The following is a 27,131-nucleotide window of genomic DNA, read 5'->3' as shown; positions in this document are numbered from 1 at the left end:
CTCGTGCGATGAACAACCTCCGAGGCGTCTCGACGAAGATCTAATTGCCAGGCTTCTACCTTCAAACGTTCAGTCTCGTTGTGGATATGAGCCTGTAGATCCTCCATGCGAGCGTTCTTGGCATCAATCTCCTCTGGAATCTTGGTCATCTATACATGAAGTTTAGTCAGCTCTGTATTACACTCCTCCTGATTTTTTGGGGTCACTCGTGAATCCAGGAGTTTCGTCATCTCTGCCATCAAGTCATCCACAGCCTGAGCCAACGTTTTGTTCGACCCGAGGGCGTCTGAAGCTGGTGTTGAGCCACCAGGGCCGTTAGCTACTCCCGCCGCAGTGGAATTGTGAGCCACCGTGGTCCCTGCCAAAATTGCAGCTTGATGTGTTGGCTCGGGGAACTCCGGGTCATCGAGGCAGCCCCCAAGCCTACCATGACAGAGCGGGTAGATCGACTCGGTGTCTCCAACTGACGACTCGCCATCAGAGTTAACAAGAGTATCCCCGCTGGTCATGGAATTATCTAGCGAGTTCAACCCCCTGAGTGAAACCAATGAAGGCATGCTTCTGGATGGCTTGAGGACGGCCGGGTTGCTTGCATCGAGCCGACTCGACGATATCGGTGTAGATGTACGACTCGGGTCGTGACACATCGATCTTGCCAACGAACACGTGGAACTTGCCGAAGGGGACCGGTACCCATACTCGATTGAGCCAACCTCGGGTCCCTAGCCTGAGTCGTCGATGTAAAGCTTAACGCGGTGGCTCTTGGTCATCTCGCCGATCGCGTATCCCTCGATCCTTGGGAGAGCTCCCTCCAAGAACTCAACACCACCATGCATTGGCCCCACGGTGTCGCCAACTGTCATGGTTTTGTCATGGCAGATGTCCTTATAATAGGACTAAGTCTAGGAGCCATCGCAACTAGGTGGTTGCTTGCATGGGGTTGATTGGGAATGAGAGACAAGGGTTTACCTAGGTTCGGCCCCTCCGATGGAGGTAAAAGCCTACGTCCTGCTTTTGGTTTTTATTGATGATGATCTTGATTACAAGGGTGCAAAATCGCTAACCTAGCTCTCAAGGATTTCTAACTTGTCCTCTCTACGTCAGGGGCTCTCCTTTATATATAGGTTGAGTCCATGAGATTACAACAGAGTCGGGTAATATTGCAACCCGTGACTTTCTCTAATTCTTACTCATCTTGTTATCCAAAGTAGGAAATCTTCTTAAGTCTTCTTATTGAGTCGGCTCGCCACGTGATTGTGTAACCCGTCCTATAGGATGAGCGGCCCCTTGGGCCTTGTGTTTATACATGCCTTGTTCTTTGGGATGGTCTTAAAAAGTTGGGTCATCCCCTGGGTGGGTCACATTGTGGGTTATATCCCCGACACTAACCTACGGAAGCTCTTGGCTCTGCCTGAACTCGATCAGGCATTCATCCATGCGGTTGACACGCTTGCGGTATAGTTGGAGCGCGATATCGAGCTCCAAGTTGGCTATTTCGTTGGAGATTACCATCTTGAGGATGCGACGGCCATTTTATTCTACTGCTCCCCCTGGACACTTGGGCTAAGGAGGCCTTCAAGCCTACCGACCAGCTGTTGGCATCGAGGGGTCTGCGGACAAGGCGAACGGCGTGACCCATGCGAATGGTGCAACCGGTGTCCGGTGCAAGTACGATGCGACCGGGCTCTGGTGCAAGTATGGCACGGACTACCGCTTCCCATTCCTGGCAAGAAATCAGGCTACTGACGTGCCATGGACATAGCTGCAACATCATGTCGGGTGGGACAGGAGGCAAGTGGGGATGGAACCGCTCTTGCTCCGCGCCACGCCTCTTGCTCTGCGGCCCTCCATTGGTCTTGTTGTTCGGCGCGCCTTGCTCTCTCGGTGCGGACGCGCATGTTTTTCTCTATTGAGCACCACCGATGATCTTCTTGTTTGCTGTGATGTAGCCTCTCATCGGTGGGGCGTCTATGTTGCTCGGCGGCTCTGTCGCGCCCTTTGTCAAGGTTCTGCTCAACTCTTGAGATGACATGCAACACAAGGTTGTCCGACGCGTAGCCAGACACTCCATTGGCCTCGACAGAGCGTTGTGCCTGCACCAGATCAATTTCATCATCGAGGAGGGTGATGGCAAATGCGGCGCTTGATCGGGTTGGTATGCTTGGTAGATGCATGGGCTAGGCTGCACTAGGTGTGCATCCATGTGTGTCGTGTGCTGGCTCTTATGCTCATTCGCTTGTGATGGACAACCGATGGGAAGCTTGCATGGGAACCTGCCCGGTTGCGCGCATGAACATGGACAAAAGAAACACATGTGTGGTGCCGAAGCATGCACTCGATTCCTTGGGAGACAATGCGATGACAAGATGGGACAAAGGAGGAAGAAATGGTAAGTACACTAAGACGATTATTAACAATAAAAAACGCCTACGCTGCACTATCCATTCACATACCGCCACGCGTCCCCCTTATTATATTTGCTAGAAGGTGTCGTGGGTGCATGTTTGATTAGACGGGATGCATGCGAGCAGTCTATTGTGCAGGCTCACAGGGACGCGTGTGAGCAGTCTGCCGCACACGCGCAGCTGGGTCATCGGGAATCGAGCCCTTTGACCTACACCCACGGCCCACCTCACTCCCAAGTTCTCCATTAATGATCCACCTTCTCCTCCGGTCGCCCCCGAGGATCGCCTCCTTTTCAAATGGAGGACGAGGCGGACAACAAGCGGGGGCGAGTCGAGGCTGAACCACAAGAGCCTCCAGCGAACGTGGACTTCATCAGTAGTACATATTTTGTTGTTCTGTAGGCACAACATGGATGTTGTGCACAAAAGGCAAACCACAATACACACGGACTAAACCCGTCGGTGATGATTTCATCAATTGTTGACAATTGTATACCAGCAAGCATTTCCTGACAACACACATAGGTTATTAGCACCAATCTTCTGTGTTATTTCTGGTTTTCGCACACGATTCTGATTACTCGCCTTTTTCTTGTATATCGCACACATCTTGTTATGTCAAATTGTTTGTGTTCTCCTATATCATCACACACACAGTTTATGGTAGTGAACTGTGTGCCCTCTATCACACACATCTCGATCTCTCTAACCGTATATGTTATTTTAGCTAGCTACTTGCAAATAGTTCGTATGGAAGAAATATATGGCACAAATCGCACATGTAAGTCTATTCTGAATCGTATTTGATGGGTCCGCCGTCGCACATAGTTCATTTTATTGGCAACTAAGCTTGAACTATACCATTTGTGATTCATGCATCGCATACAGTTTCGTCGAAGGGTCTGTGATTGTAGTGTCGTGTTAGTAGCATCCTGCAGTAGTATATAGCTAGTCCAAAGATTGTTCATGGCACACTGACCAACAATATGTACACCACCTTAGAAGCAACAAATGACAACCCTGGAGGGCCCCCGAATATTTGTATTTTTATGTTCCAGTCCATGGATCAATAGCTGACACACATAGTTGACGATGAAATACCAAAATACATCACATGTCATAGTATTACATCGAGGATGTAGTCTCTTTTACAAAGCACACCTGCTCAGCTCACGGATGGCTTACAATAATAATGCAACGGATATGTATAATATGCTCTTGTGGCGTCCATTCACTAACAAATAAGATTTGAGTGTAGCGTCGTAACCCTACTTCGTATCTCTCCTTAGATACGAAAATTCCTACAACATGATGAGTTGGAGCCACAAGGGTCAAATATATTGCAAGTTTCACCGAGATAAGCTTATCAGAAATAAACATACTTTTTTGGCATAAGGCTTGGTTTCCATCTTGCAAAAGAAATGTTTCCCAATTTTTTATCACATGGTCTATTCTATGAGCAATGCATACTTGGGTCCACCGCACACCATGGATTTCCACACGAGACACCTAGGTTATTCAATATTCCCTTGTTCAACCCGTCACTTTTTAATTAAGAAGAGGTGATGGGGAATTAGCTGGCTATTCTCGGTAGAGTAGCTCATAGTTGTCCGTAACCGGGGACACGACTAATCATGATCAGTTTTTACATTTTGAAGAGGTTTGTGTAATTTACCTCTGTAGCACCAGGGGTGGCCCGTGGCATGCAACCCGGATTGTAATGCCCTGACCAGACCAATCGGTTCACCCACTAGTTTTTGGCCATTGCGCCTGTGATCTAGACTGAACCCACATACCAACACTAGTATTTCATGCACACTTTATACTCACTCATGCGCATCCTCGTTCATCTTCCTAGTCGGTCACCCATCCTCAAAATGCTCCAAGCCAAGCACTCTTAAGTTCATATTAAACCGGGACGGGCTCATGAAAAAGAAGGTTCACCTTATTAATATGAGTAGTCTATCTTTCATATTAAACCGGGATGTCACATACACCCCCCTCAAAGGAACTGATGTCCTCGTCGGCCGAGTGGGAATGTTCCCCTCTTGGCACACATTTGTGCGCCGGTGTCATCATCCACATGTACCACACATGCATCACTGGCCCGCACACAACTATGTAACCACAAGGGTCGTCTCTGATACCAATTGTAATGCCTTGACGTGACTCGTCGATTCACTCATAGGTTCTTAGCCATTGCACCTATGATCTAGACTGGCTCCATAGACCAATACTAGTCTTTCCTGCGCAACGTGTCCTCACTAACGGATGGGCTCTCTGAAAAGAAGGTGCACCTTATTGATACAAGTAGTCTATCATTCTTATTAAGCCGGGATGTCATACAAATAATGGGTTTTCCTTAGGGCCCAATAGTCGAAGGTGTCCTTAAGGACATTCGGCCATGTAGGAAGTCCTCCTTCAAGAAAGATATTTGTCCTGGTGTGCAAGCCAAGGATCCTGCATCACTTGAGGCTCTCGGTCAGTTAGAGAATCTTGTAACCCTAGGCCTTGTCACCCTTTATAAGGTGAGGCAAGGGGTAGTTTGAGATCATGTGACATCTAGTTATCGTGTTGGTAGCAACAAATCCACTCTTATTGCAATAACCCCCCTCCACACACACACACACACACACACACGAGGCGTTTCCCCACAACCAATTAAAACAAAAGAAGTAGTAGGGTGTTACCTCAACCATGAGGACCTTAACTTGGGTAAATTCCCTCTTAGTGCTCCCTTCCAGAATATCCGGCCGCACTCTCACCCTACCAGGACTACTGACGATATTTAGTACCGTGAACGATGTTTTGAGTTGTTACCTTGTTGAAGGTATTGCTCAGATATGTCCACACTGTTCTTCAGAGTGAAAACCTATATCCTCGCATTGGTGGTTGGGTTCGATGACGGCGGCACGTGAGGGTCGCTCCTTTCCTTAAGGCATTGTTGTTTAAGGATCTTGCCATCCATGTGATGTCATGAGATGGTGCAGATATGATCGTTGCTGTAGTTTGCTGGATTGATCTTTTTCCCTTGTCTATGCAGAATATTGATTTTATATATTTTTGCTATTTGTCGGTGTATTATGTGCCTGCCTGCATCAATGTTTATTGCTCAACATAGCTAGTCTTGATGCTTTATTTTAAACCAATAAAATCGATCCTTCATCGAAGAAGAAAATGTAATCTACTAAGGCTGGTTGTAGTGGGTAGTATTATATATTAGTGTCATATGCATATGATACTAGTGTATGATACCACAACCGTAATGCATAGTATCATGTGTTGGTATTATAGGATGGTTCATTTATTGCCATGCAAGACACATAGTAGCACATCATTTAATATGATACAGTATCATGATATGATACTCAACCTTTCTTTCTTCATTTAATTCGATGCCACCTCATCGAAATTGCTTAGTTGAAATGTATGATACTACCTATGATATTTCCATTACGGACAGTCTTAAAATGCATGATACTATCTATGATACTCCCATTACGAACAGCCTAATAGTCAGCACAGAAGAGGCGTGCAGGACCACTTGAATCTAGCTACTCCAGCTTATAAAATACATGCACATATGCAACAAAGTCCACTTATGACCGATGACGCGCGCAAGGACGTGGCTGCCAGAAGACCAGTTGAGACTACGTCGTCGATCATGAAGCCAGGGTATGCCCGTCCTTGCAAAAAGTAGAATGATCACGATCGAATGACACCTGTTCAGGGGGGAATGAGCTTGACGATCCACATGTAGCAGTAGTGGGTAGATGGAGGTAGAGGCCCTCCTCATGCGCGCGCGCGTGTAACCGCGCGGCGCCATGTGGTGGTGGTGCACCGGCGCTGGTGAATCGCGGCAGCTGCAACCGCTGGCCAGCGCAGGAGCCACTCTTCTCACCAAACCAAGCTAAATCCCACCGCCGTCGGCCGACAGGTCAACGCCTCCCGATCGATCCAGCCGCAGGCGAGGTGCATCGAATTTGCGTGCGTATCCCAAATTCCAGCGGACGGGACGGATGGGTACGCCGTACGCGAGCCACACAGGCGCGCGCGCGCGCGCGTGCAGCTGCGCGTCGTTGGGGAGACAGTTGGGCGTCGCGCCCGCCCCGGCCGCAGCTGCCAACTACCCGGCACCTGACCCTCTTCCCCTCCCCTCCCAGCAGCCAAGCCCAAGCCCAAGCCCGTTGCGTCGCCTCCTCCTCTTCCGCTAGCTCCTCTCCTGAAACCACCACCACCGGAGGGGAGGGCAGAGCACGCACCCACACCCACACCACACCGCACCGCACGCCCTTTGGATGCGGCTGACCCTCTCCGGCCCGGCTGACCCACCTCCACCCGCGCTCCTCTTCCGTCCCCGACTCGGACACGCGCTCAACCTCTTCTCTTCCCAAACCCCCCTCTCCCTTTATATACCCACCACCCCACATCTCCCCCTCTCATCTCGCCACCAGTAAAAGCAGCGAGCCATCCCACCTCCGCCGCCTGCCGTCTCCGGCGCTTTCTTGGACGTACAAGCAAGGAATCAACCAGAACCAGCCATGTGCCCCGGGGCGGCGGCGGCGGCGGCGGCGGAGTCGGACAAGAGCGTGTGCGTGATGGACGCCTCTGGCCCGCTGGGCCACGCGCTCGTGCACCGCCTCCTCCGCCGGGGCTACACCGTGCACGCCGCCACCTACGACCACTCGCTCGACGAGGAGGCGGGGCTGCTCGCCGCCGCAGGACACGACGAGGACCGGCTCAAGCTCTTCCGCGCCGACCCCTTCGACTACCACACCATCGCCGACGCCGTCCGCGGCTGCTCCGGCCTCTTCTGCATGTTCAACACCCACGACGACCAGGCCGGCTGCGACGTGAGTCGACTCTCCTTCCTTCCCCTCCCTCCCTCCCTCGCCATTACCACCAAATTACTACTACTTACCACTAGTTTCAAGAGAGAATCATGGATGATGGATCGATCGTGCCGTCACATCGGGTTACTTTACTTGTAACTTGATCCCACCCCCGGCAATTAAGAATCCATTCCCGATCGCCCGCCGGATCGGCCTCTTCTGCATGTTGCAGTGGCTAACTGGCTGGCTGGATAAGAGTTGAGAGAAAACACTGCCGCTAGTGCCGTACCACTGCAGCAGCACAGTACAGCTAGTCGTTGAGCATCTAATTCTTTCTTCCTTCCTTTCTCCTTGGCGTGAGCTGGGCCATTAAGGCACAGCTCATCTGCTTCCTCTCGCTGCTCCCTCCACCACCACTACTCCACTGCCGGCATTAACTCTGCTCCAAACCAAACCTCTGGCAGAAGCCTTTCCCGCGCGGCGTGCATTGATGCCTCCGAATGGATGCTTCACCACACACAGCACAGCACAGCACAGCTGCTTCTAATTAAGGCCGGCGCTGCCGCTAATTAAGCCAACGGTTGGGTGCTAGCTGGTTAATTAATTGATTTGTTCTTAATCTGATGATGGCTGGGTGATGGCGGTTGCAGGAGGTGATGGTGGAGGTGGAGGTCCGGGCGGCGCAGAACGTGCTGGAGGCGTGCGCGCAGACGGTGACCATGGAGAGGGTGGTCTTCACCTCCTCCGTCACCGCCGTCGTATGGAAGGACGACCACAAGCCCGTCGACGCCTTCGACGAGAGGAACTGGAGCGACCTCAATCTCTGCAGGAAACGCAAGGTAATCGACCGCCCATCACCCATTCGCTCATGCCACGCGAGCGCCGCAACTTCTCTCTTCTTGTTGCGAAGCCCGGCAAGCAGCGGGGCACGAAAAGCAGCTGCATGTCTTGTTACGAAATCCGGCACGGAAAGGAAGCGGGCCACCAAACCCCAAGAAAGCAACGCCGCAGTCCCGTCGCTCTTGGCGTTAATCATCCGTCTGCATTCATGCAATGCAAGCGACTAGTAGTTGTAGCAACATGACAGGAAAACAGTCAAAAAAAAAAACGTAGTAGTACGTGCCGAACCCAATATTAAGTGGATGAGACTGGTAAAACCAGACTTCTCAACTGTGAAGATCACGACACAGAAAGAGAACAAATAATGTACTAGTAGTACCCAATAAGAAAACAAATACTAGTACCACTCTACCAGGAGTATATTCTACTAACACATCCTAGTCCACACGAAGATCATCCTTGCTTTGCGTATTTGATTGTATAATATATGGGTGCTTATTTAGCAGATTGACACTCGGCACTTTTAAATTGCCCCAGCTACTCTTTTTGTTCTTTTGAACGAGAACTGGTCCTCTGTTTCTGAATTCTGACGGTTAGCAGCGTCCGTCCTGCTTGTTGGGGCCATCCACTACAGCGACCCCATGTTCCCGACATGTTTGCCAAATTGCCAAGCGCAAGCCACCAGCGTCTCCTCCTGCAGCTGTCACCAAAGTTGCATGTGCAAGCTTTGGAAGAATGCTTTCACAACACACACACCCTTTGCCTTTAGGACGGACAGCGCAATCACAAAAATTACTACTTACGTACTTAGAAAGACACACATTTTACTTGATATAGCTTCTTGTTTTACTTACTGTTATATGGGGGGGTTGTTGCAGCTGTGGCATGCGCTGGCCAAGACGCTGTCGGAGAAGACGGCCTGGGCCTTGGCCATGGACAGAGGGGTGGACATGGTGGCCATCAACGCCGGCCTGCTCACGGGGCCGGGGCTCTCCTCCGCCCACCCCTGCCTCAAGGGGGTCCCGGAGATGTACGAGCACGGCGTCCTCGTCACCGTCGACGCAGACTTCCTCGCCGACGCACACGTGGCCGCCTACGAGTGCCCCACGGCCTTCGGCCGCTACCTCTGCTTCAACAACGTCGTGTGCCGGCCCGAGGACGCCCTCCAGTTCGCCCAGATGCTCGCCCCGTCCGCTCCATGCTACCCTCCAAGGTACAGTACAGTACACTTCAATGAATAAGTATTTATTTCAACTAAAAAAATTCTAAGAAAGTCCAGTCAAGTGTTGTAACCGACTGACCTGATGAACTTCGGTGATGAACATTGATTGTAGTGACGAGCTGAAGGTGATCCCGCAGAGGATTCAGAACAAGAAGCTGAACAACCTGATGGTGGAGTTTGCCAGCGCCATATACGGGGACTTGGATTAGAGGATTCAATAGTTCACTGATTTTACATCACACGAGGGGCAGCTAGGGTTGTATTCTTTATGTACCTAAATATCTGTATTCTTTTTTCTCCTGAGAAGGGAAATATGGTTGGTCAGATGTACAAATCTGTACAAGGCCGGCCAGGCATGCCACATGTATTCCACTCTTACCAGGCTGGTAAGAGCATTTGAGCGAGTGCTTAGCAAGGTAGTGGTAATCCTTAGGTCCAAACACAAGGGAAAATAAGTGTCAGTCTGCAGCAGTTATGCTACTGCCTTGTACAGCAGTATATGAATGAATGTGATGAACAAATGTTGAAAGCTTACAGGGGTGAGATAGATATGAGTTGTGCATACATTAAAACTGACAAACTTGGTGTACATGGTTTGACGAACAACATCAAATCAACCAGTGATCAAAATCAGCTGACGACTACATATTATCTTCTGACAAAAACCATCCTACATTGCATATAGAAAGCCTATGTATGTAGTGCAAAGAGAACTCTCATTCGACAGAGCTCATATTTAACATTCACAGTGTCACCATCACTGGTGGGCCATCGACGAGTGAAGCATGCAGAGCATCATTGCACACGTCATACTCGACAATACAAAGAAGCGTTCCAGATCCATCTTGCGTTTCCGACAGGTGGCTGCTCCACAGAAAACGACCGTTCATTCCTAGGCTTCAAAACCACCACAGACAAAGGAGAGAGCAAAAGAGAGTGGACCAACCATCCCTCACCAGCAATACTGTTGAGGGATTGAGATCTTGCAGTCTACACACACTCACCTAAATCTCAACAAGAAACGTACTCCATTATTCATTCATGTAATTCATGTTCGGTTACATCTTGACTTGGAAACAGGCATGGATGTACAGAGGCAAGAGAAACACATCTCCTCTGACGGAGCCAGGAAGTTTGGAAGCTGTAGCACACCCTAGATTCTGCCCATAAAACTTCTACTTACTAGGCGCTCAGTGTCACGGAAGCGACGCTGGACAGCTTGAACTTCCGGACTTTCTTGGAGTGCAACGGCTGGAAAAGAATCTCGGTGTACTGCTTCACGGAGATCTCTTTCCATTCTGAAGATGAAGTGCCCTCAGCTCGGTAATCTCGAGGAGAATACAGTATTTGGACTCGAGACCTTCCTGCATTCGCGCAAGGGACAAACCAAATCAGATCGGTTACAGCATTTGGTCAGCAGATTTAACAGTAAAACAAGCCAGGCTTAGATATTTTGGATACTGAATACCACTAAAGGTATTTCTTATGTTAAATGATTAAATAAATGCATTCTCTGCTGAAGCAAAATACAAAAATTAAATTCTCCATGTGATTGGTGCTCAACTGATCATCTCTTGTTTACGTACCATTAGCAAAGTATGTCTAGTGGGCAATTGTATGTTCTTTTAAGGGAGTGTGTAGTTCTTATCTGGATGAGATTTAACCAAGTCACATCTAACTCATACACCATTGATTTTACACGAAGATCCGTGTTTTTTTTCTTATTTTATTAATCAAATGATACATGAGTTAGATGAGACATTGTTAATTCTCATATAGATGAGAATTAGCAAACCCATTTTTTTAATCCTCTGCAAACACCAGACAATGCTCAACACTACCTGGGTGAGTGGTTAAACAAGTTCGATAAAAATAACAATGGTGCCTCTTTCCAAGCATTCTTATCTGATCCGTACATGGTAATTATCTCAATTTATTCTTGGCTCGATTTTTGGGGTTTGTTGCAGAAAGAATCAGGACGTCTGGTGTTGCGTGAAGGTGCTGTGAGTGTGAGGATAACTACTGTGCTTAAGATAGCTTAGACGGCATGGCTCCAGCCTCCAGGGGGATTGGATGGAACATAGATCGAGATGAGAATGATTAGGGGAATAGATTCTCTTCTTGCATGATTCATTAATGAGATGCATAGCATCCTTATATGGTGGTGCAAGATTAGGGTCATTTTATCCTAATCTTCCTAATAAAGCACTATTTCCTAAATGGAACCTGATCTCCCTCTGTTCGGACTCTCAGCTACTAGTCCAAGACATATGCCTTTTATCAGATGTTAGTCACATTGTGGGTATTTAGCAGCCTGGACGGATTAGTTGTTTAATTTATTTTTTCTTGTGAACTCATCTAGCATGTTTAGCTCCATTTTTAGGACAAGGAATTTTTTTACGCTCTGCTCGATTGGCCATACCACTAGATCTTTCTTATAAAATAAATTCCTTTATGGTACCAGGATGAACGCAGCCATAACATCTAGTATGTTCGTTTCATGCACCGATCTAGTATTAGGCATTAGATTGGGTGCCAAAACTACTTGAAACGCAACTGTTTCCCTGCCAACCTAGAGCAACAACAAATCACAGTAGAAACATGCTAACATGGGGAGTACCAAACATAATAGCAAGACGACACAGTACACAGAGCTTACCAAAACCTCCAAAAAGAGTTGATTTCTGGATGATAAATCGGCTAACTTTTGATCTCTTCAGTTTTTTCAGGAGTGGCATATCTTCATGCTTGCCTTTAAATTCCATGAATTCACCAAGGACATTTTTGTCCCCTCTGAGTTCCAACCTACAAAAGGGAAGTAAAGCTATAAAAATACAACCAGAGGTTCTATGTGTTCGTGTTCACTGAACTGCAATATAGTACTCCCGACATTCACAAATATAAGATGTTCTACATAACTTTTTTCTGAATGGATGTATATACACATGTTTTGTGTGTGTGTTCACTCATTTCAGTCCGCATGTAGTCCATTTTGAAATATCTGAAACATCTTATATTTGTGAACGGAGGGAGTACATACTAACAATATTTACTGATTGCAATCTGAACGCTGCTTCTTAAAACCCAAATTTCTCCAACCAAAATACGAATGCCATGATATATTTTTTCTCACTATATCCCAGCCCCTCCCTCCCTAATGCACCAGGAAAGACAATTGGAGGAATAAGAGCAATGGAAATTTTAGAAGTAAATAAAAACATTATGGTGGTATATTTTACCTGTCCCACATAGGCGACGTGCTGAGAATAGAATACAGATTTTGGAGTAACGAATCTTGGATGTCGCTTTTGTTTCCATGAAATGCACCTTTAATCCATGTCGAAAGTCCACCTTTCGTGTCTGCCTTAATATCTTTCCATTGATCATACGAGATAACCTCCGGTTGAAGATTAATAGTGTACGAAGGCCTGATAAAGCACAAGACAACTGAGCAACCATTTAAGGGCAGCAGAGCAAAAAGAAATTTGTCATGTACAGAGAACTAACCTGCAGTTGGGATTTGGCAGTACAACTCTTCCGTTTACAATCCCATTAGGCAGTGTTGCTCCCCTCTGCTCCAAGTATGATTGAAGATTGGCAGCTATCCTACTGACTTCTAGTACCTATGAGAACAAAATTCAACAAATGAATTGACAATAATACAACTCGTACCATTTTGGTTATTATATTACAAACCAGTGATGTGCAGGAATCAAACAAGAAAAAATAAACTAATAGAGTCATTTGAGTTTTGATTGTGAATATTCCTTTTTCCAGCTTCGAACTTAAGTCTGGTGTGGAACTGCAATGATCCTATTATTCAGAACACAATAACAAGTACTCCCTCTGTAGTGATCTAAACAGTCTTATATTAGTTTACAGAGGAATACTAACTCTGTAAACTAATGTAAGATGTTTTATACCACTATTTTAGTGATCTGAAACGCCTTATATTAGTTTACAGAGGGAGTACAAACTATCAAGTTCATGTTCATTGTCATGAATTACCCCTCAGGAGGTAGCAACAATATACTACTTGGTAAGGCAACAGTTGCAAAACACTAGGTTCAATAATTAACAGGTTATTACAACAACAATTCTGGAATGCTTAAGCAAAATGGAATGTTCAAATTACGTACCGGGTTAGGAATAACCTCCTGCTTGTGCTTCTTTTCGGTGTACCAGTTACCATCCTTGTCAACCTCAACAAAACCAGAGAGATTGTTGATTAGCACCACCATGACCTCCCTGTCACCAAAAAAGCTTTAGATCCTTGCTTTCAAGTTTAAACCATGCGACAGTTCAGTCAGTCGTATTAGCTGACAACGATATAATGAATACATTAGTTGATATGTAAGATCTGTTGATGCAGTCATTCACATCAAAGCCCGTATGATTGAGTACATGAGATTACTAATACTAAGTATGTATGTTACACCAGCTAAACACAACATTCAACAAGCACAGGAGATACGGACAGATACATGAACAGATCCGTATGAAACGATGGAATAGGATATGAGCAGCATCTGTTCTAATATCCAGCACTATTCGCTAACTAGAACTACGTGACGAGAACGGTGTGTGGGTGGTTGCGGGCTGACCTCTTGGTGACGAGAACGACGTCGACATGCTGGCGCGCACCGGCGTCGGGGTCGGGGATGCGGAGGCCGACGAAGCAGCGACCGCCATAGAGCTTCTCGAGCCTGGAGCGGAGATGGAAGGGGTTGATCGTTAGGGTTTACCTGGGGGGACTGAAGGAGGGGGTGGGCTGCAGAGACGGGTACCTGGCTGCGACGGCGAAGCAGAGATCGGAGTGGGAGGAGTCAAGGTCGGCGAGCTGGTCCAGGCCGTCGTCGGAGAAGAAGACGGCGCGGATGAGCTTGTAGGCCACCAGGCCGCACAGTATCTCGACCCACATGGCCGCCCGCCGCGGCGATCAATCCACGACACCGACCAGAGGAGGGAAGGGGCGGTGGAGGAGGCGGTGGTGCTTCGCTTGAGCGAAAGGCGGAGGCGGTTCGGACTTTTGAGATGGGTCGGAGGGTTGGAGAAGGGGATCTAATTATCAGTCTTCTTCTCTGCAACTAAAGGGAAAATGGCAATTTCTTCTTCCTTCTTTTTTCCCCTGTCCTAGTTATAATTTTCAGAACAGACCGGTTTTATTTCTGAATAATGCAGAAAACCTTAGTTTTTTCTTCCGAAGATAAACCTTAGGCCGCGTTTGGCTCCGTTTCTCACCGGTTTAAGATACAGACCTAACCCCGTTGTTTTTATTTCGGGGACAGCTAGGCGTCCACCGATGGATCCGTATTAATTATCCATCACGTGACTAGCCGTTGGATGTATGCGTGCGCAGCTGTCCGATGTACACACATCCTGCAACAACGTTTCAGTTGCCGAAACTAGCTCGTTGTTTCGGCCCCGACATCGCACGTTCGATGTACACGCGCGGCCGCCTTTTCCGATCAAATACATCCTGAAACAACGTTTCAGTTGCTGAAACTAACTCGTTGTTTCGGCTCCAACATTGCACGTCTGATGTACACGCGCGGTCGCTCCTCCGATCAAATACATCCTGAAACAACATTTCATTTGCTGAAACTAGCTCGTTGTTTCGTCCCCGACATCGCACGCCTGATGTACACGCGCGGTCGCTTCCCTCGATCAAATGCATCCTGAAACAACGTTCCAGTTGCTGAAACAAGCTCGTTGTTTCGGCCCTGACATCGAGCGGCCGAACGGTGTTCTTCACTTTTGCAATATAGGTAATGTTGCGAAAACATTTGCATCAGAGGTCATGCCGCAAAAACTTCTGCAACAAAGGTCATGTTGCAGAAAACTTTTGCAACATAGGTTAGGTTGCATAATTTTTTTCTTTGTATTTTTGCAACACATATACTATTGCGGAAGAAACTTTTGCAACAAAGATCATGTTGCAGAAAACTTTTACAACATAGGTCTGGTTGCAGAATTTTTATTTCTTCGTCTTTTGCAATGTAAGTACTGTTGTGGAAAAAACTTTTGCAACAAAGGTCATGTTGCAGAAAACTTTTGCAACATAGGTTAAGTTGTAGAAAAAAACTTCGTCTTTTGACAACAGAGCTGATGTTGCAAAAACTTGTCTAAATTACAGCCGTCGTTCACCGCTATAGTTAGCAACACAAGATAAAATAAAAAAATGCACGTCATAGGCAAGAGGAATGACAGACTATGCATGCGAGCGTCAGAACGTGCCTGACCAAGCATGGATCAAGCGATCCAACGGCTGCGCGGGTGGCGGAGCTCTCCGCGATCAACCGGTAGAGAGTTAGCGTTTTCCTTTTATTTCACACAGAAAACAAAAAATGACCGGTAACTTACACCTGTAAAATAAATACAGGTGTAAAAAATTACAACCATTTCAAACAGGGCCTTAGAGTTGTTCACTGGTTTTCCTCTCTCTCTTTTTTCTTGAATTTTCACGGGAGGAGAGTTTCTCCCACCTGAATATATTGATCAAAGTGGGGTCTTCCTCTCTTTAGATGCTAACGTTTCATCTTTCTTTTTCTTCCATTTTATAATAAAGTTCTTCAGATGAACGCCGAATTCATTATAGCATCTCTGAAAACAATGTAAAATAAGGCACTCAAAATCAGTATTAGAGCACCAAAAAAAATATTAGGCATCAGAAAAGTTCCTGCCGTAGTAGATTGATGTAGAAAAGTTTCTGCCGTAGTAGATTGATGTAAAATAGCGTACTCAATTGTGTTTCTTGAGGTTGATGTAAAATCTCTATGAGCATTTTTTAAAGACAGAACCGGTATATCATCTTAAGATTGACGAAGCCATCATAGACGTCTCATAGTCGACGAAAACGTTGAACACGCTGAACACGCATAGTCAAAAAATTTAAAATAAATCCATGAATAATACGAGCATCATCATCTAAACCCTCAAGGGCTGGGATACCATCTGTCCTACTCCTGTTGGAGATGCTCGTAGCATGCTTCTTACTTCGAGTCAGTTTTTTTTAGAGAACTTGGAGTCAGTTAAGTTAGAGCTAAGTATGCGTGTATGTCAGCGAGCGAGAATAACGCGTGCGCGACGGACCACAGGTGGGTGGACCTTAAGCGCCAAGCAATCGCCCATCAGCAGCAAGGAGCGAAAAGGAAGAAGAGAGGATCGTCAGACGATTGTTTTTCCTTTTTAAAAAGAAATGCTTTGGGCCTATTTTCTTATCAAAACTAGATTGGGGCCCTTCCGACAAACAAAGCTGTTCGGCCTGTGAGGGTAAGATTTAATTGGGCTTGAAGTTAGAAACAAAAAAAGATTTAATTGGGCCTCATAGGCTGACTTGTATCTGGAGGTTGGTGACGCGCACGACAGCATCCGTTTCATTCACTGATGAGCGTAGGATGGACGTGCAGGCGAGTGCCATCCCAGACCGCCGGCACCCAAACATGCATACCACTCTGTCTTCTTCACCATCTCCTCCTCCTACTTGTTCAGTCTCACGCCCGTCATCCTCTCGTTCATGCACATGTCCTCCAGCTTCGGTTGGCTCCAAGCAGCTAAGAAGCTAGCGCGAGATTGCGAACTTCAACAAGGGGCTAGCTGGCTTAGCCTTGTTGCAGTCCAAGCTCAAGGTTGCTTCTGCTTTCTGGCACTACTCGACGATGCTCGCATCCAAGCCCAAGTAAGTGATTGTTCTTGTCCATCTCCATCTTCTGCATTTTTGAGGCCTTGAGATGTCCAGTTTTTTATTTTTATTTTCCGTCCTCAGCATAGTTCTCTACTCTCAAATTCAGTCGTTCAGCTCCCCCAACGAAATTTTCATGCTCCTTTTTGTAGATATTCCTTCAATGAAATCTCATACAAATTACCAAAAAACTTCCAATGTAGCAGTAGTAATTTTTGATAGAAATTGTGCATGATCTAACGTCTGGTATTGCTGAAATTAAAGCAGGGCAAGTCTGCCTGAACCTTCCAACCACAAGGAACCAGCTAATTCCAGTTCCGGTTCCAACTACAGCAGGGCCCATGCTTCAGCACCTAGAGTGAGCAGGCTAGCCAAACCTGCTGCAACTGCAGGATCAAGCAAGCAAGCAGCAGAGGCCAGGGCGCCTTCCCCGTTACACAATGCTGCCCGTGCTGCCGCCGCCGCTCCGCTCGACAAGTCCGTCGATGCCGCCCAGAAGCCATCACCGGGAGAACGCCGATCGAACTTCAAGGCATCGCCGCACCGTACCTCTACTACTCCCGACGTGAGAGAACGAAACACAGACAAAAGAATCATGTACATTTGCCAGTCCATTCATGCACCTCGTGACTGATTTTCTTGTGTTTCCAGAGGCAGCCGAGGGTCGCCAAGGCGTCGGAGCTGCAGGCACAGCTGAACCTCGTCCAGGAGGACCTCAGGAACGCGAGGGAGCACCTGGCCAACATCGACAGGGACAGAGCCCAGGTCCATGGCGACCTGGTGCTCACCAAGACGCTGGCCGACGAGGCCTACCAGAAGCTCGAGGAATCCCTGGCCGCGCAGCGGCGAGCCGAAGAGGCGCTGGAGCTCGAGAGGTTCAAGTCCGTCGAGCGGGAGCAGGCGAGCATGGAGCTCGCCCGGAGGAAGGAGGAGGAGTGGCAGCGGAAGCACGCCGACATCACGAAGCGACATGCCCAAGACGTCAATTCCCTAGCTAAGGCGACCAAGGAGCTTGAGAATGCCATGGGTGAACTGGCGGTGACCGCCCAGGCCAAGAACTCGGCCCTCAGCCGTGCCGACGAGGCCGAGAAGACCACGCAGGGAATTGCAAAAAGGATGGAGATCCTGATGGCTGAGGTGACCCGGCTCAAGTCTGAGATGGAGAGCAGAGAAAAAGGAGCAGAAGAGATCATCGACAAGCTGCGGTCCGAAGCCACAGAGCTGCGAGCTGAGCTCCAGAGAGCAATGGCGTTTCAGGAGAAGCTGGTCAGAGCAGAAGAAGTGGTTGAGGGGCTCAAGATCGACATTGCGTACGCCAAGAGGGCAGAGATGGATGCAGACCAGTCGGCGCAAGGGTGGAAGAACAAGGCAGCGGCGCTGAACGATCGCCTAGTGGCGATCACGTCACTGAACAAATCCAATGAGGAGGCACTGGCGTCCCTGACAAAGAGTTTCCAGGAAGCACAGTCGCAGCTCCTCCAGCTGACAGAGAAGGCTGCGGCATCAGAGTGCGAAGCGAGCCAGTACAAGGAAGGATTCCTCGAGACCAACAGGCGTCTCGACATCGTGAGGAAGGAGGCATCGGACCTGCAGGCCGCCATTGACAGCCTGAGGTCTGAACACGAGCTACTGAATGAGGCACATCGGCAGGTTGTCAGCAACGAGAAGGCGGCCAGCTCGCAGATCAGCATCCTCGGTGGAGACAAGGTGAGGCTTCAGCAGGAGCTTGATGAGGCCAGGGAGGAGAAGAACAAGGCCAAGAAAGGTGTCGAGGACGTAGCAGCTGCTCTACGTCAAGTGTCAGCAGAAGCAAGAGAAGCCAAGGAGAGGGTCCTGGCAAAGCAGACCGAGCTGGATCATGCACAGCTTCAGATATCCGAGCTGAAGACGACGACAAAGAATGCAGGAGACAAGCACCAATTGATGCTTCATGAATCCAACTGCCTGAAGGAAAAGGTTGAGATGCTGGAATCAGAGGCCAAGAATGCAAAAGAGAATTACGAGTTGATTCTTGATGAATCCAACCACCTCAAGAAAACAGTAGAGAGGTTGGGTTCAGAAGCCAAGATTTTACAGGATGATCGGGTGTCGAAGGAGGTCAGGTTTGCGGAAATGCTCAGGAGATCAGAGGAGGAGGCAAGCTATGTCAGGTCAGAAATGAGCAAGCTCATGGAGTCGCTTGCAGCTGCAGAGACGGAACTGCAGAAGCTCAAGGCAGAGAAAACACAGCTGGTTCATCAACTGGAAGAAGGATCTGAGCGTACCGCGATGGATGCCCCAAGCTCAAGTGCAAAACAATCAATGGTGGCCGAGAGCTCACACCTCAAGGATCTGCTGTCAATCAAGGAAAAGGAGGTGCTTGCTTTGGATCATCAACTCACTGAGCTGCGACTCAGAGAGGTGGCCGCTCTGGTGAAAGCCGACGAAGCCTCAAAACTGATGGATGCCCTAAGATCGAGTGCTGAACGATCAATGGTAGCCGAGAGCTCACACCTCAAGGATCTGCTGTCAACCAAGGAGAAGGAGGTGCTTGCTTTGGGTCATCAAGTCACTGAGCTGCGGCTCAGAGAGGCGGACGCTCTGGCGAAAGCTGACGAAGCATCAAAATTGATGGATGCCGCAAGCTCGAGTGCAGCACAATCAATGGTAGCCGAGAGCTCACACCTCAAGGACCTGCTGTCAACCAAGGAGAAGGAGGTGCTTGCTTTGGGTCATCAAGTCACTGAGCTACAGCTCAAAGAGGCGGCCGCTCTGGCGAAAGCCGACGAAGCCTCGAGAATGATGGATGCCGCAAGCTCAAGTGCAGAACAATCAATGGTAGCCGAGAGCTCACACCTCAAGGATCTGCTGTCAACCAAGGAGAAGGAGGTGCTTGCTTTGGGTGATCAAGTCACTGAGCTGCGGCTCAGAGAGGCGGCTGCTCTGGCAAAAGCCGACGAAACCTCGAAATTGCTGGCAGAGGCAACGGCGAGGAAAGCCGGCGAGGAAGAGGAAGATAGGAGTGCCGACAAGTCCAACGCACTGCTCGTCAAGCTGGAGATGGACACCATGCTCCAATCACAGAGAGCCGCGGAGAACGAGGCGAAGGATGCCAAGGATAACATGGCGCAGCTGCAGAGCAAGCTGAGGCTGGTGGAGTCCAAGATCACTGAGGCCAACCTGACGGCGGAGGAAGAGAAGATCAGCAGCCTGAGGTTGAAGGAAACGCTGACCGAGAAGGAGGAGGAGCTCCAGAGCATCGTACGAGAGAACGATAGCCTGCGGACAAGGGAGGCGGCTGCACGAGCCAAGGCCGACGAGCTGGCTGCAATGCTCGCAGAGGCCACCGCCATGAAAGGAGGAGATCAGTCAGCTGGTCGGAGCCCGGAGAAGCAGCCAAATGTGTTCCGGAAGATGATGTGCTCACCGATGGACAATGTCGCGCGAGGCGATCATGAAGCTCGCAGGAACAGCGACAGGATCGTCCAAGTGCTCGAGGAGATCAAGCATGTCGAAGTGGAGACAGTCAGGCAGGTGAAACATGAAAGAGAGGTGTCAGTGGAGGCTAACTCCATGGAGAACAGCAAGATCATAGAAGATGACCTGTGCAAAGGGATGATGAGCAATGGCGTAGACACCGAGTCGAGCGACGACGATGACATCGATTCGCAAGGAGAAGACGGAGCTGCAGACCAAATGGGTGGCCTTCTGACGCATGGACCGAGATCATCTTTCAAGCAGGAGCATCACAGCCATAAGAAGAAGAAGGCATTGCTGAGGAAATTCGGGAGCATGCTGAAGAAGAAAGCTCACTTCACCAAGTTGAACAAACACTCCTAGGCTCCTAGCCTTGGAAAAAAAAAACTCAAACTGTTATTACTTCTTAAAAAAAGTCATTATTTTCCTACTGAATTTTTGAACAGTTTTCAACTATTGTGGTTGTAGCAAGTGGAGGTGTGAACCATAAAAGGATACATGACGCGAGTAGCTGTGCCCACCATCTAGAGAAAGAAAGAGAAATGCCACTTGCATTGTATTTGTATCCCTGTCATTTAGTTAATTATTTCTGTACCTTGGCGGCACATTCAGGGCTCATCGGTTCAGCAACCATTCTTTTATATTATTACAAGATGCTAAATGCCGAATTCGATATCTTATTTTAAGGGCTTGTATTATCATGCACGTTCTGGATCTTAGCTATGAGAATATCTACGTAGCAGGTTTCGTTCTTCCACTAACTGTAACGTTAACCCAAGGGGGCTTTGAGGTAGCAGGAAAAAGAGGTTCGGTTTAAGTTGTTCAGGAAAGTAAAGATGGACTTAAGACTGAAGAATGTTACCATTAAGTGCTGGGAGGCTCAGCATCTATCCTGCAGCCCAGGTCAAAGATTTCTGCACCACCCAGGATGGATGGCATGTCCCTGTCGTCTCCAGCTGCACAAACATCTCAAGGGATTAGGATCTACATGCCTCTTGGAGCCATCCAATGGGTCAATAACTAGCTTATGGATTTCTGCCCATGGTTTTTGGCCTTCGGTTTATATTTTCTTCCAGATTCATTCAATAATTGCTGAAGAACATCTGGCCTAGCAATTAGTAGCTCTGGTAAACTATTGTTGGCTGCCCATCAAACAATAGCAAGCAAACAGATGGATGGATCAACAGGTCAGTGTGCGGAGCAAGGCACATCACCATCATCATCTCTGAGCCTTTTCCCATATTCTCCGTTCTCTTTTGGAGGTGCACGCAGATTTCTCCACGAGAACTGAGAGATAAAAGAAAGCATAAGAAAAACACACATGATGATGAGACCATGACAGCCACTCCACTTTTTTTAGTTTAGTCAGGTTAGTGCCAGATCAACAGAGTTGCTTGCAACACACAGTTTAGTCTACTGTCCCAGTTCAGGCGTCCACACAAGGAACCGGGTAGCTTATTTAGAAGTCAACTGTTCATAAAAACAAATATATGTATACACGATCTAATTAATGCTTACTGGAATTTTCCCTTCTTTATCTGACCAGAGACATGAATAGCTGCGAAATTTCCGGTTGATTGGTCGGTCACAGATATGATCAAACTAATTGTTCTTCACACGAACACGCCATGACCTGTTCAGCTTAGATATAATTCAGCAAAGGTAGTTAAGACCCTTTTTTTTCTAGCAAAGCTAGATTCCTTCTTTTTTCAGTTATTTTCTCAAACTTCACAGGAACAATAGGGCCCTATCGATAATAAGATGTGTTATTGTCCTGGTGCTTTTAGGACAGAAAGAACAAACTTGGATGAAGCTATAACGGTCCCACACATTAATCTAGAGGGAACTTCAAGCATGTCCTCAGCCCAAAAAGTAATGTAACATACCTACACATTAATCTAGAGGGAACTTCAAGCATGTCCTCAGCCCAAAAAGTAATGTAACATACCTACCAACAGATCTTTACCGTTACGACAAAATGTAAGAACATTTTGAACACTTGCAAGTCGTAAGCTAACCAGTGACATGCATGGTTGCTACCAATAAGAACACTTGGAAGATACTCCCTCTATCTCTTTTTACTCCCTATATAAGATTTGTCTAAAGTCAAACTTCGTAAAGTTTGATCAAATTTATATTGAAAATTATAAACATCTACAATACTAAAGTCATACAATATTAAAACTAATTCCATGATGCATCGAATGACATTGATTTGGTATTGTGAATGTTGATAGTTTTTTTCCATAAACTTGGTCAAACTTATATGCGGAGTAAAAAGAAACTGAGGGAGTATGTACAGACCAGAACTGACAGATTGTCGATTAGAGAGTTCTGCTACTTATTACAGCAGTGTGTTGTATAATTACTCCTTTCAAAACATCTCAGAGATATGTTGCTCTACCACCAGCTAAAAGAACTACATATTCACTATGAAGACAATTTCACATTCCAATAGGCAGAATGGTCAAGTGGTGTGACACCAAACATTGCATCTTACGATAGATGTCTGCAACCAAATTACAGAAGGTGTGAACTAGGATTTGACTGACAAACAGTAAGCTAGGGAAAGGTTATCTTCTTCAAGAAAAATGTTTCTTTGAAACGAAGGGATATGTGACCAAACTGCCAAGCTACCCATCTGATTCAAAACATTAAGGAGACAAAATGCATATTGTGCTATCATGCCAGTATCAGTAATAATACTGGCTATGCTACTACCTATCACGATGTTAAACTATACATAACACACTGGAAGTCAATATACATTCACGCCACACTAACAAACTTTATCTCATAGATATATGAGCAATGTCTACCACATGATAACATGATGCTCCAAAGAAGAAATAGCCATACCCTTGATGCATTAAACCTCAATCCTACTCGGACTGTTGATTTCCAGATCAGCTGGTCTATGACATATTGACAAGTTATCTCCCCTCACAAAAATACAGTAGAAGAAAAGGGAAAGAAAATATGTTCCCTGGATAGGTATACCAACAGCAATCATGATCGAAATATTTGTCAGAAAGAGCTAATCTTTCTCGAACTAAAATTACAATTACATGTTTCAAGCCTAGCCACTCAAGAATCTACACTACAACATTCCCAGTTCTTACTGTCCTCCTTTTGCAGCTAAGAAAGTGAATAAATTGAAAATTTCCCCAGTTATACAATTACAGATATGTAATCAACAGCCTTTACCGAAGCCTTACAGACTGATGCTAACCGCACAGCAGCAATTAACAGTAACAAATAGTGGTGTCGAGAGCTACAACCCACCTGTTTCACCTCCGTCGGATGAACCAATTCCCATCACCGTAGCTACCTCCCTACCGTCAAATGTTACAGGGGTGACTGCTGACCGATGCTACATATCTCTCCACCGTGGGCTCAGCAAGGGAAAGAATCCGGACGGTGAGAGCAGCCCCGACGGCGACTGCGGGAACCATAGCCCTGGCGAAGGCGGCGCCGGCATGGGCCCTGGCCCCAGGATACCTGTTCCTGGCAGCGGTGACAACATGGGGAAGTTTGGCGTGAGCGGAGGGGGTTGCTGGAACCCCGGCGAGAGGAGCGGGTAGGGCGACCTGGGCGTCGGCGAGAGCAAATTGAGAAATCCGGTCGGCGAAGGGAGTATCCCGGGAGACGGCACCGGCGGCGGGGGCGGGTGATAAGGGTGCTGCGGAGGGCCCCGTCCGGCAGCTGCTGCTGCAGCCGCGGCGTGAGCATGAGCGGCAGCGGCCGCGGCGGCGGCAGCCCCGGGAGGAGTGGCGCTGAAGAGGGAGTTCTCGAGGATGCGCATGTAGGCAGAGACGGGCGAGTCGGCCCAGGCGGGCCCCGACGGGGGCATGGGCATGTGGTGCGGGGGCGGGGGGCGGTGGAAGGCGGGGTTGTGGTTAGGGTTGGGTATCTGGTGGTGGTTGTGGACGGGAGGGGGCCGCGCGACGGGGGTGGATATGGGGGGCGGGCGGATCTTCTGGAGGCGCATGGAGGCGGGCTTGGAGTGCTGCTGCTGCTGATGCTGCTGCTGGAGCGGCGGCGGTGGGCGGGGGGCGTGGTGCTGGGGCGGCGGAGGGGAAGGGGTGCCGGCGGTGAGCTGCTGGACGATGTCGCGGAACTGGTTCTTGCTGATGTTGTATACCTGCGGCTGGGGGTGCGGCGGGCGGGGCGGCTGGCCCTGCTGCTGAGGAGGAGGCGGCGGCGTCGCCTTGCGGATGTTCCGGCCGAGCTTGTTGACGCCGAGGTGCGCGTTGTGCCCGCCGCCGCTATTGCTGCCGCTGCTGCTGCGGTCCATCTCGGCGGATCGGCGGCGGTGGATTCGGGGAGACTGGCGTGGGCGGAGGGGCGGAGGTGGTGGGGGGAGGGGAAGGAGGACGGGAAGCACACGCAATGGAATTCGTTAGCAAGTTGCAGCGTGGTTTTCTTTGACTTTGGGGGTGCTCGGCGGAGAGGGGGGATGGGAATGGAGAAGCAGGCCGACACACACTCTCTTGTCTCGGCTGAGTGCGTTCTCGTTCCTGTTTACTCGTGGGTACGCCGCCACGCGGTCTACGCCAGCCATTGGCCCTGCTACCTGCACTCGCTGGCTGGCTCGCTCGCTGGTTTGACATGTCGCTCGTTGGACAATCACACCAGCCACAAAATTACACTCAAGTAAGAGCATCTACATTGGACTGGTCAAATTTAACCACCGACACCGTCATGTATCTGCTTCAACATTTTCCTGTTTCCACACTCGTTTAGGCCCGCTATATTAAGATAGCAACCACACAACATTCGACGAAGCAAACATAATATCAAACCCAAAAGAAAGAAAAAAAAACAATGCCAATAACGGCACCTCGACGAAACGTGGATGACCCGCCATCGTTGTGCCCTCCGGATTCGACCCATCACACTACGAATACTTTGGACTGTCGTGTACCAAGCAACACAATCAAGAAGGAAAGCGACGACGACGACGACGCTGTTGTCCGAACATGTCCTAGGGTTTCCCCCGATATGCGGGGGAACACAAGGAATGGGTGCACCCATCTGATGCCCTTCGGAAATGAATGACGGCACCCACATGCATCATTGCGCCGGTGTCAGGCGAGCCGGCGGGGATTACTCCCAATACACCATTACCCACAGGGTGAGTAGTCTTTCAACCAACTTGTCGTCCACCAACATGCGTCAGCACGGTCTTGATGCCATCCTCGCCATCTCATCGAGGTCACCAACGCGAGGCCTAGAGGACGAAAAACGGGATCGCAAGGAATCGGTGCCGGCAGCATCGAGGTCACGCGGTAGGGAACCGCTTCCACCGTCGTCGCGCGGGAGGTCACTTCCTCGAGCGTTATTGCAGTTGCCGACCGGACGTGGCAGCAAAGGCACACCATGCCTCTCAGGCCCGGTCGGACCCAAATTGAGCCTGCAAAGCCTCTACCGTCGCGCTGCACCAAACGCCGACAACACTGCCACCACCTAGACCCCATAATCGTCATATCCACCTCCAGGGGACTTCGACGTCAACAGGGGAGCCACCGGCCCGCCCAGGCCCAGATTAGGCTCAAAGGGGTCCATATTTGGGACGAGCGGCCACCGCTGCGAAGCCCCGCTGCCAATGGCCGCGTAGCTGACCTCCCTTGCGTGCGCCAGGATGCCCCGCCGTCGTGCCAGACCGTCGTCGCCTAAGCACACCACCATGAGACGTGCCACCCCACGCAGGAGCGCCTCCGTGAGGGGAAAAGCACGGGTCGTCGCCGCCAACTGGGACAGACCCGTCCACAGAAGCCAGCTACGACAGGAGGCAACAGGATGGGGAGGGACTTTAAGGAAAGAGGATGGGAGGGTGGCGACATGGTCGCGAGAGGCGAAGGGGTACTTCCCCAGTTCCACAATCTTCCTCCTCGTGTCCGCCCCCAGATTCATGCAACCCTTGCAACGTGATCAGCATTTTATGATCACATTTTGTGTAAATAAAGCTTTAACATAGTAGTAGCAAATATATAGATCGGGGACAACAAGTTTGTATACAGATCGGAACAAGATGTTAATCGCCTAGAGGCGATAAAGCCTAACTGAAACTACATAAATAGCTTGGGATCAATATATTATCTCTCACTTGATAATAGTGAATCAAGTCTCGACTACAACTCGGATACAGAAATGAGACGCACAAAGGAGGAAGGGGATTAAGTTTGGAGTCGTCAAGCCGTTCCGTCGTCGATCCCACTGGATGGTTCTGCACTTTGCAGGAGAGAGCATAAGGGTGTGTTTGGTTGGAGGGATAGGCTGTGGTGGTTGTGGGTATCCCCAACCAGGTGGCTGGGGATAGCCCTTTTTTTGTTTGGTTGGAAGGGTAGGGTTATCCCTTTTTTTGTTTGGTTGGGAGGATGGAATCCTGCCGCGTCGGCCTCCTCCTGCGCCACCCGCGCCGGCCGCGCCGGCCGCCACCCGCGTCGGCCGTGTCGGCCGCCTCCAACCGTGCCGGTTACCTCCCCCCGCGTCGGCCGCCTCCCCCCGCGCCGGCCGCCTCCTCCCGCGCCAGTCGTGCCGGCCGCCTCCTCCCGTGTCGGCCGCGCCGGCCGCCCTCCCACGCCGGCCGCCCTCCCGCGCCCTGCCGCGTCGGCCGCCCCAGAGTGGTTGCCACCGCCCGCCCGTTTTTGGCGGTTGGCCACATCCCTTTTTTTTGGAGAATATTCCCAGCA

The 27,131-nt window shown here is 49.0% G+C and overlaps 4 protein-coding genes across 5 annotated transcripts; 2 read left to right on the top strand and 2 right to left on the bottom strand.

The window, feature by feature from the left end:
- The first annotated feature begins 6,617 nt into the window (after window positions 1-6,617).
- Window positions 6,618-9,833, top strand: LOC123436444 (cinnamoyl-CoA reductase-like SNL6). Its single transcript, XM_045115631.1, has 4 exons — window positions 6,618-7,258; window positions 7,888-8,076; window positions 8,956-9,290; window positions 9,412-9,833. Exons 1-4 carry the CDS (start codon window positions 6,947-6,949, stop codon window positions 9,506-9,508), a joined length of 933 nt encoding a protein of 310 aa, XP_044971566.1. The 5' UTR covers window positions 6,618-6,946; the 3' UTR covers window positions 9,509-9,833.
- Window positions 9,834-10,310: 477 nt separating this feature from the next.
- LOC123436428 lies at window positions 10,311-14,403 on the bottom strand. Its single transcript, XM_045115630.1, has 7 exons — window positions 14,087-14,403; window positions 13,904-14,005; window positions 13,439-13,547; window positions 12,807-12,922; window positions 12,539-12,727; window positions 11,959-12,104; window positions 10,311-10,663 (listed from the first exon to the last, which is right to left on the bottom strand). The coding sequence occupies exons 1-7, from the start codon at window positions 14,218-14,220 to the stop codon at window positions 10,482-10,484; spliced, it is 978 nt and encodes a 325-aa protein (XP_044971565.1). The 5' UTR covers window positions 14,221-14,403; the 3' UTR covers window positions 10,311-10,481.
- A 1,763-nt stretch (window positions 14,404-16,166) lies between these two features.
- On the top strand, window positions 16,167-21,001 carry LOC123436386 (WEB family protein At3g02930, chloroplastic-like). Of its 2 annotated transcripts, none has more exons than XM_045115628.1 (3): window positions 16,167-16,977; window positions 17,248-17,545; window positions 17,632-21,001. In XM_045115628.1, exons 1-3 carry the CDS (start codon window positions 16,958-16,960, stop codon window positions 20,797-20,799), a joined length of 3,486 nt encoding a protein of 1,161 aa, XP_044971563.1. In that variant the 5' UTR covers window positions 16,167-16,957; the 3' UTR covers window positions 20,800-21,001. The 2 variants fall into 2 exon arrangements, with proteins under 2 accessions (XP_044971563.1, XP_044971562.1); XM_045115627.1 differs by having other exon boundaries at window positions 17,245-17,545.
- Window positions 21,002-23,429: 2,428 nt separating this feature from the next.
- On the bottom strand, window positions 23,430-24,944 carry LOC123436412 (VQ motif-containing protein 9-like). The gene has a single exon (XM_045115629.1). The coding sequence runs from the start codon at window positions 24,731-24,733 to the stop codon at window positions 23,810-23,812; it is 924 nt and encodes a 307-aa protein (XP_044971564.1). The 5' UTR covers window positions 24,734-24,944; the 3' UTR covers window positions 23,430-23,809.
- Window positions 24,945-27,131: the final 2,187 nt, after the last annotated feature.

Source organism: Hordeum vulgare, chromosome 1H (genome assembly GCF_904849725.1).
Source record: "Hordeum vulgare subsp. vulgare chromosome 1H, MorexV3_pseudomolecules_assembly, whole genome shotgun sequence".
Classification (NCBI taxonomy): Eukaryota; Viridiplantae; Streptophyta; class Magnoliopsida; order Poales; family Poaceae; genus Hordeum; species Hordeum vulgare.
This window is presented reverse-complemented; position numbering and strand designations above follow the sequence as displayed.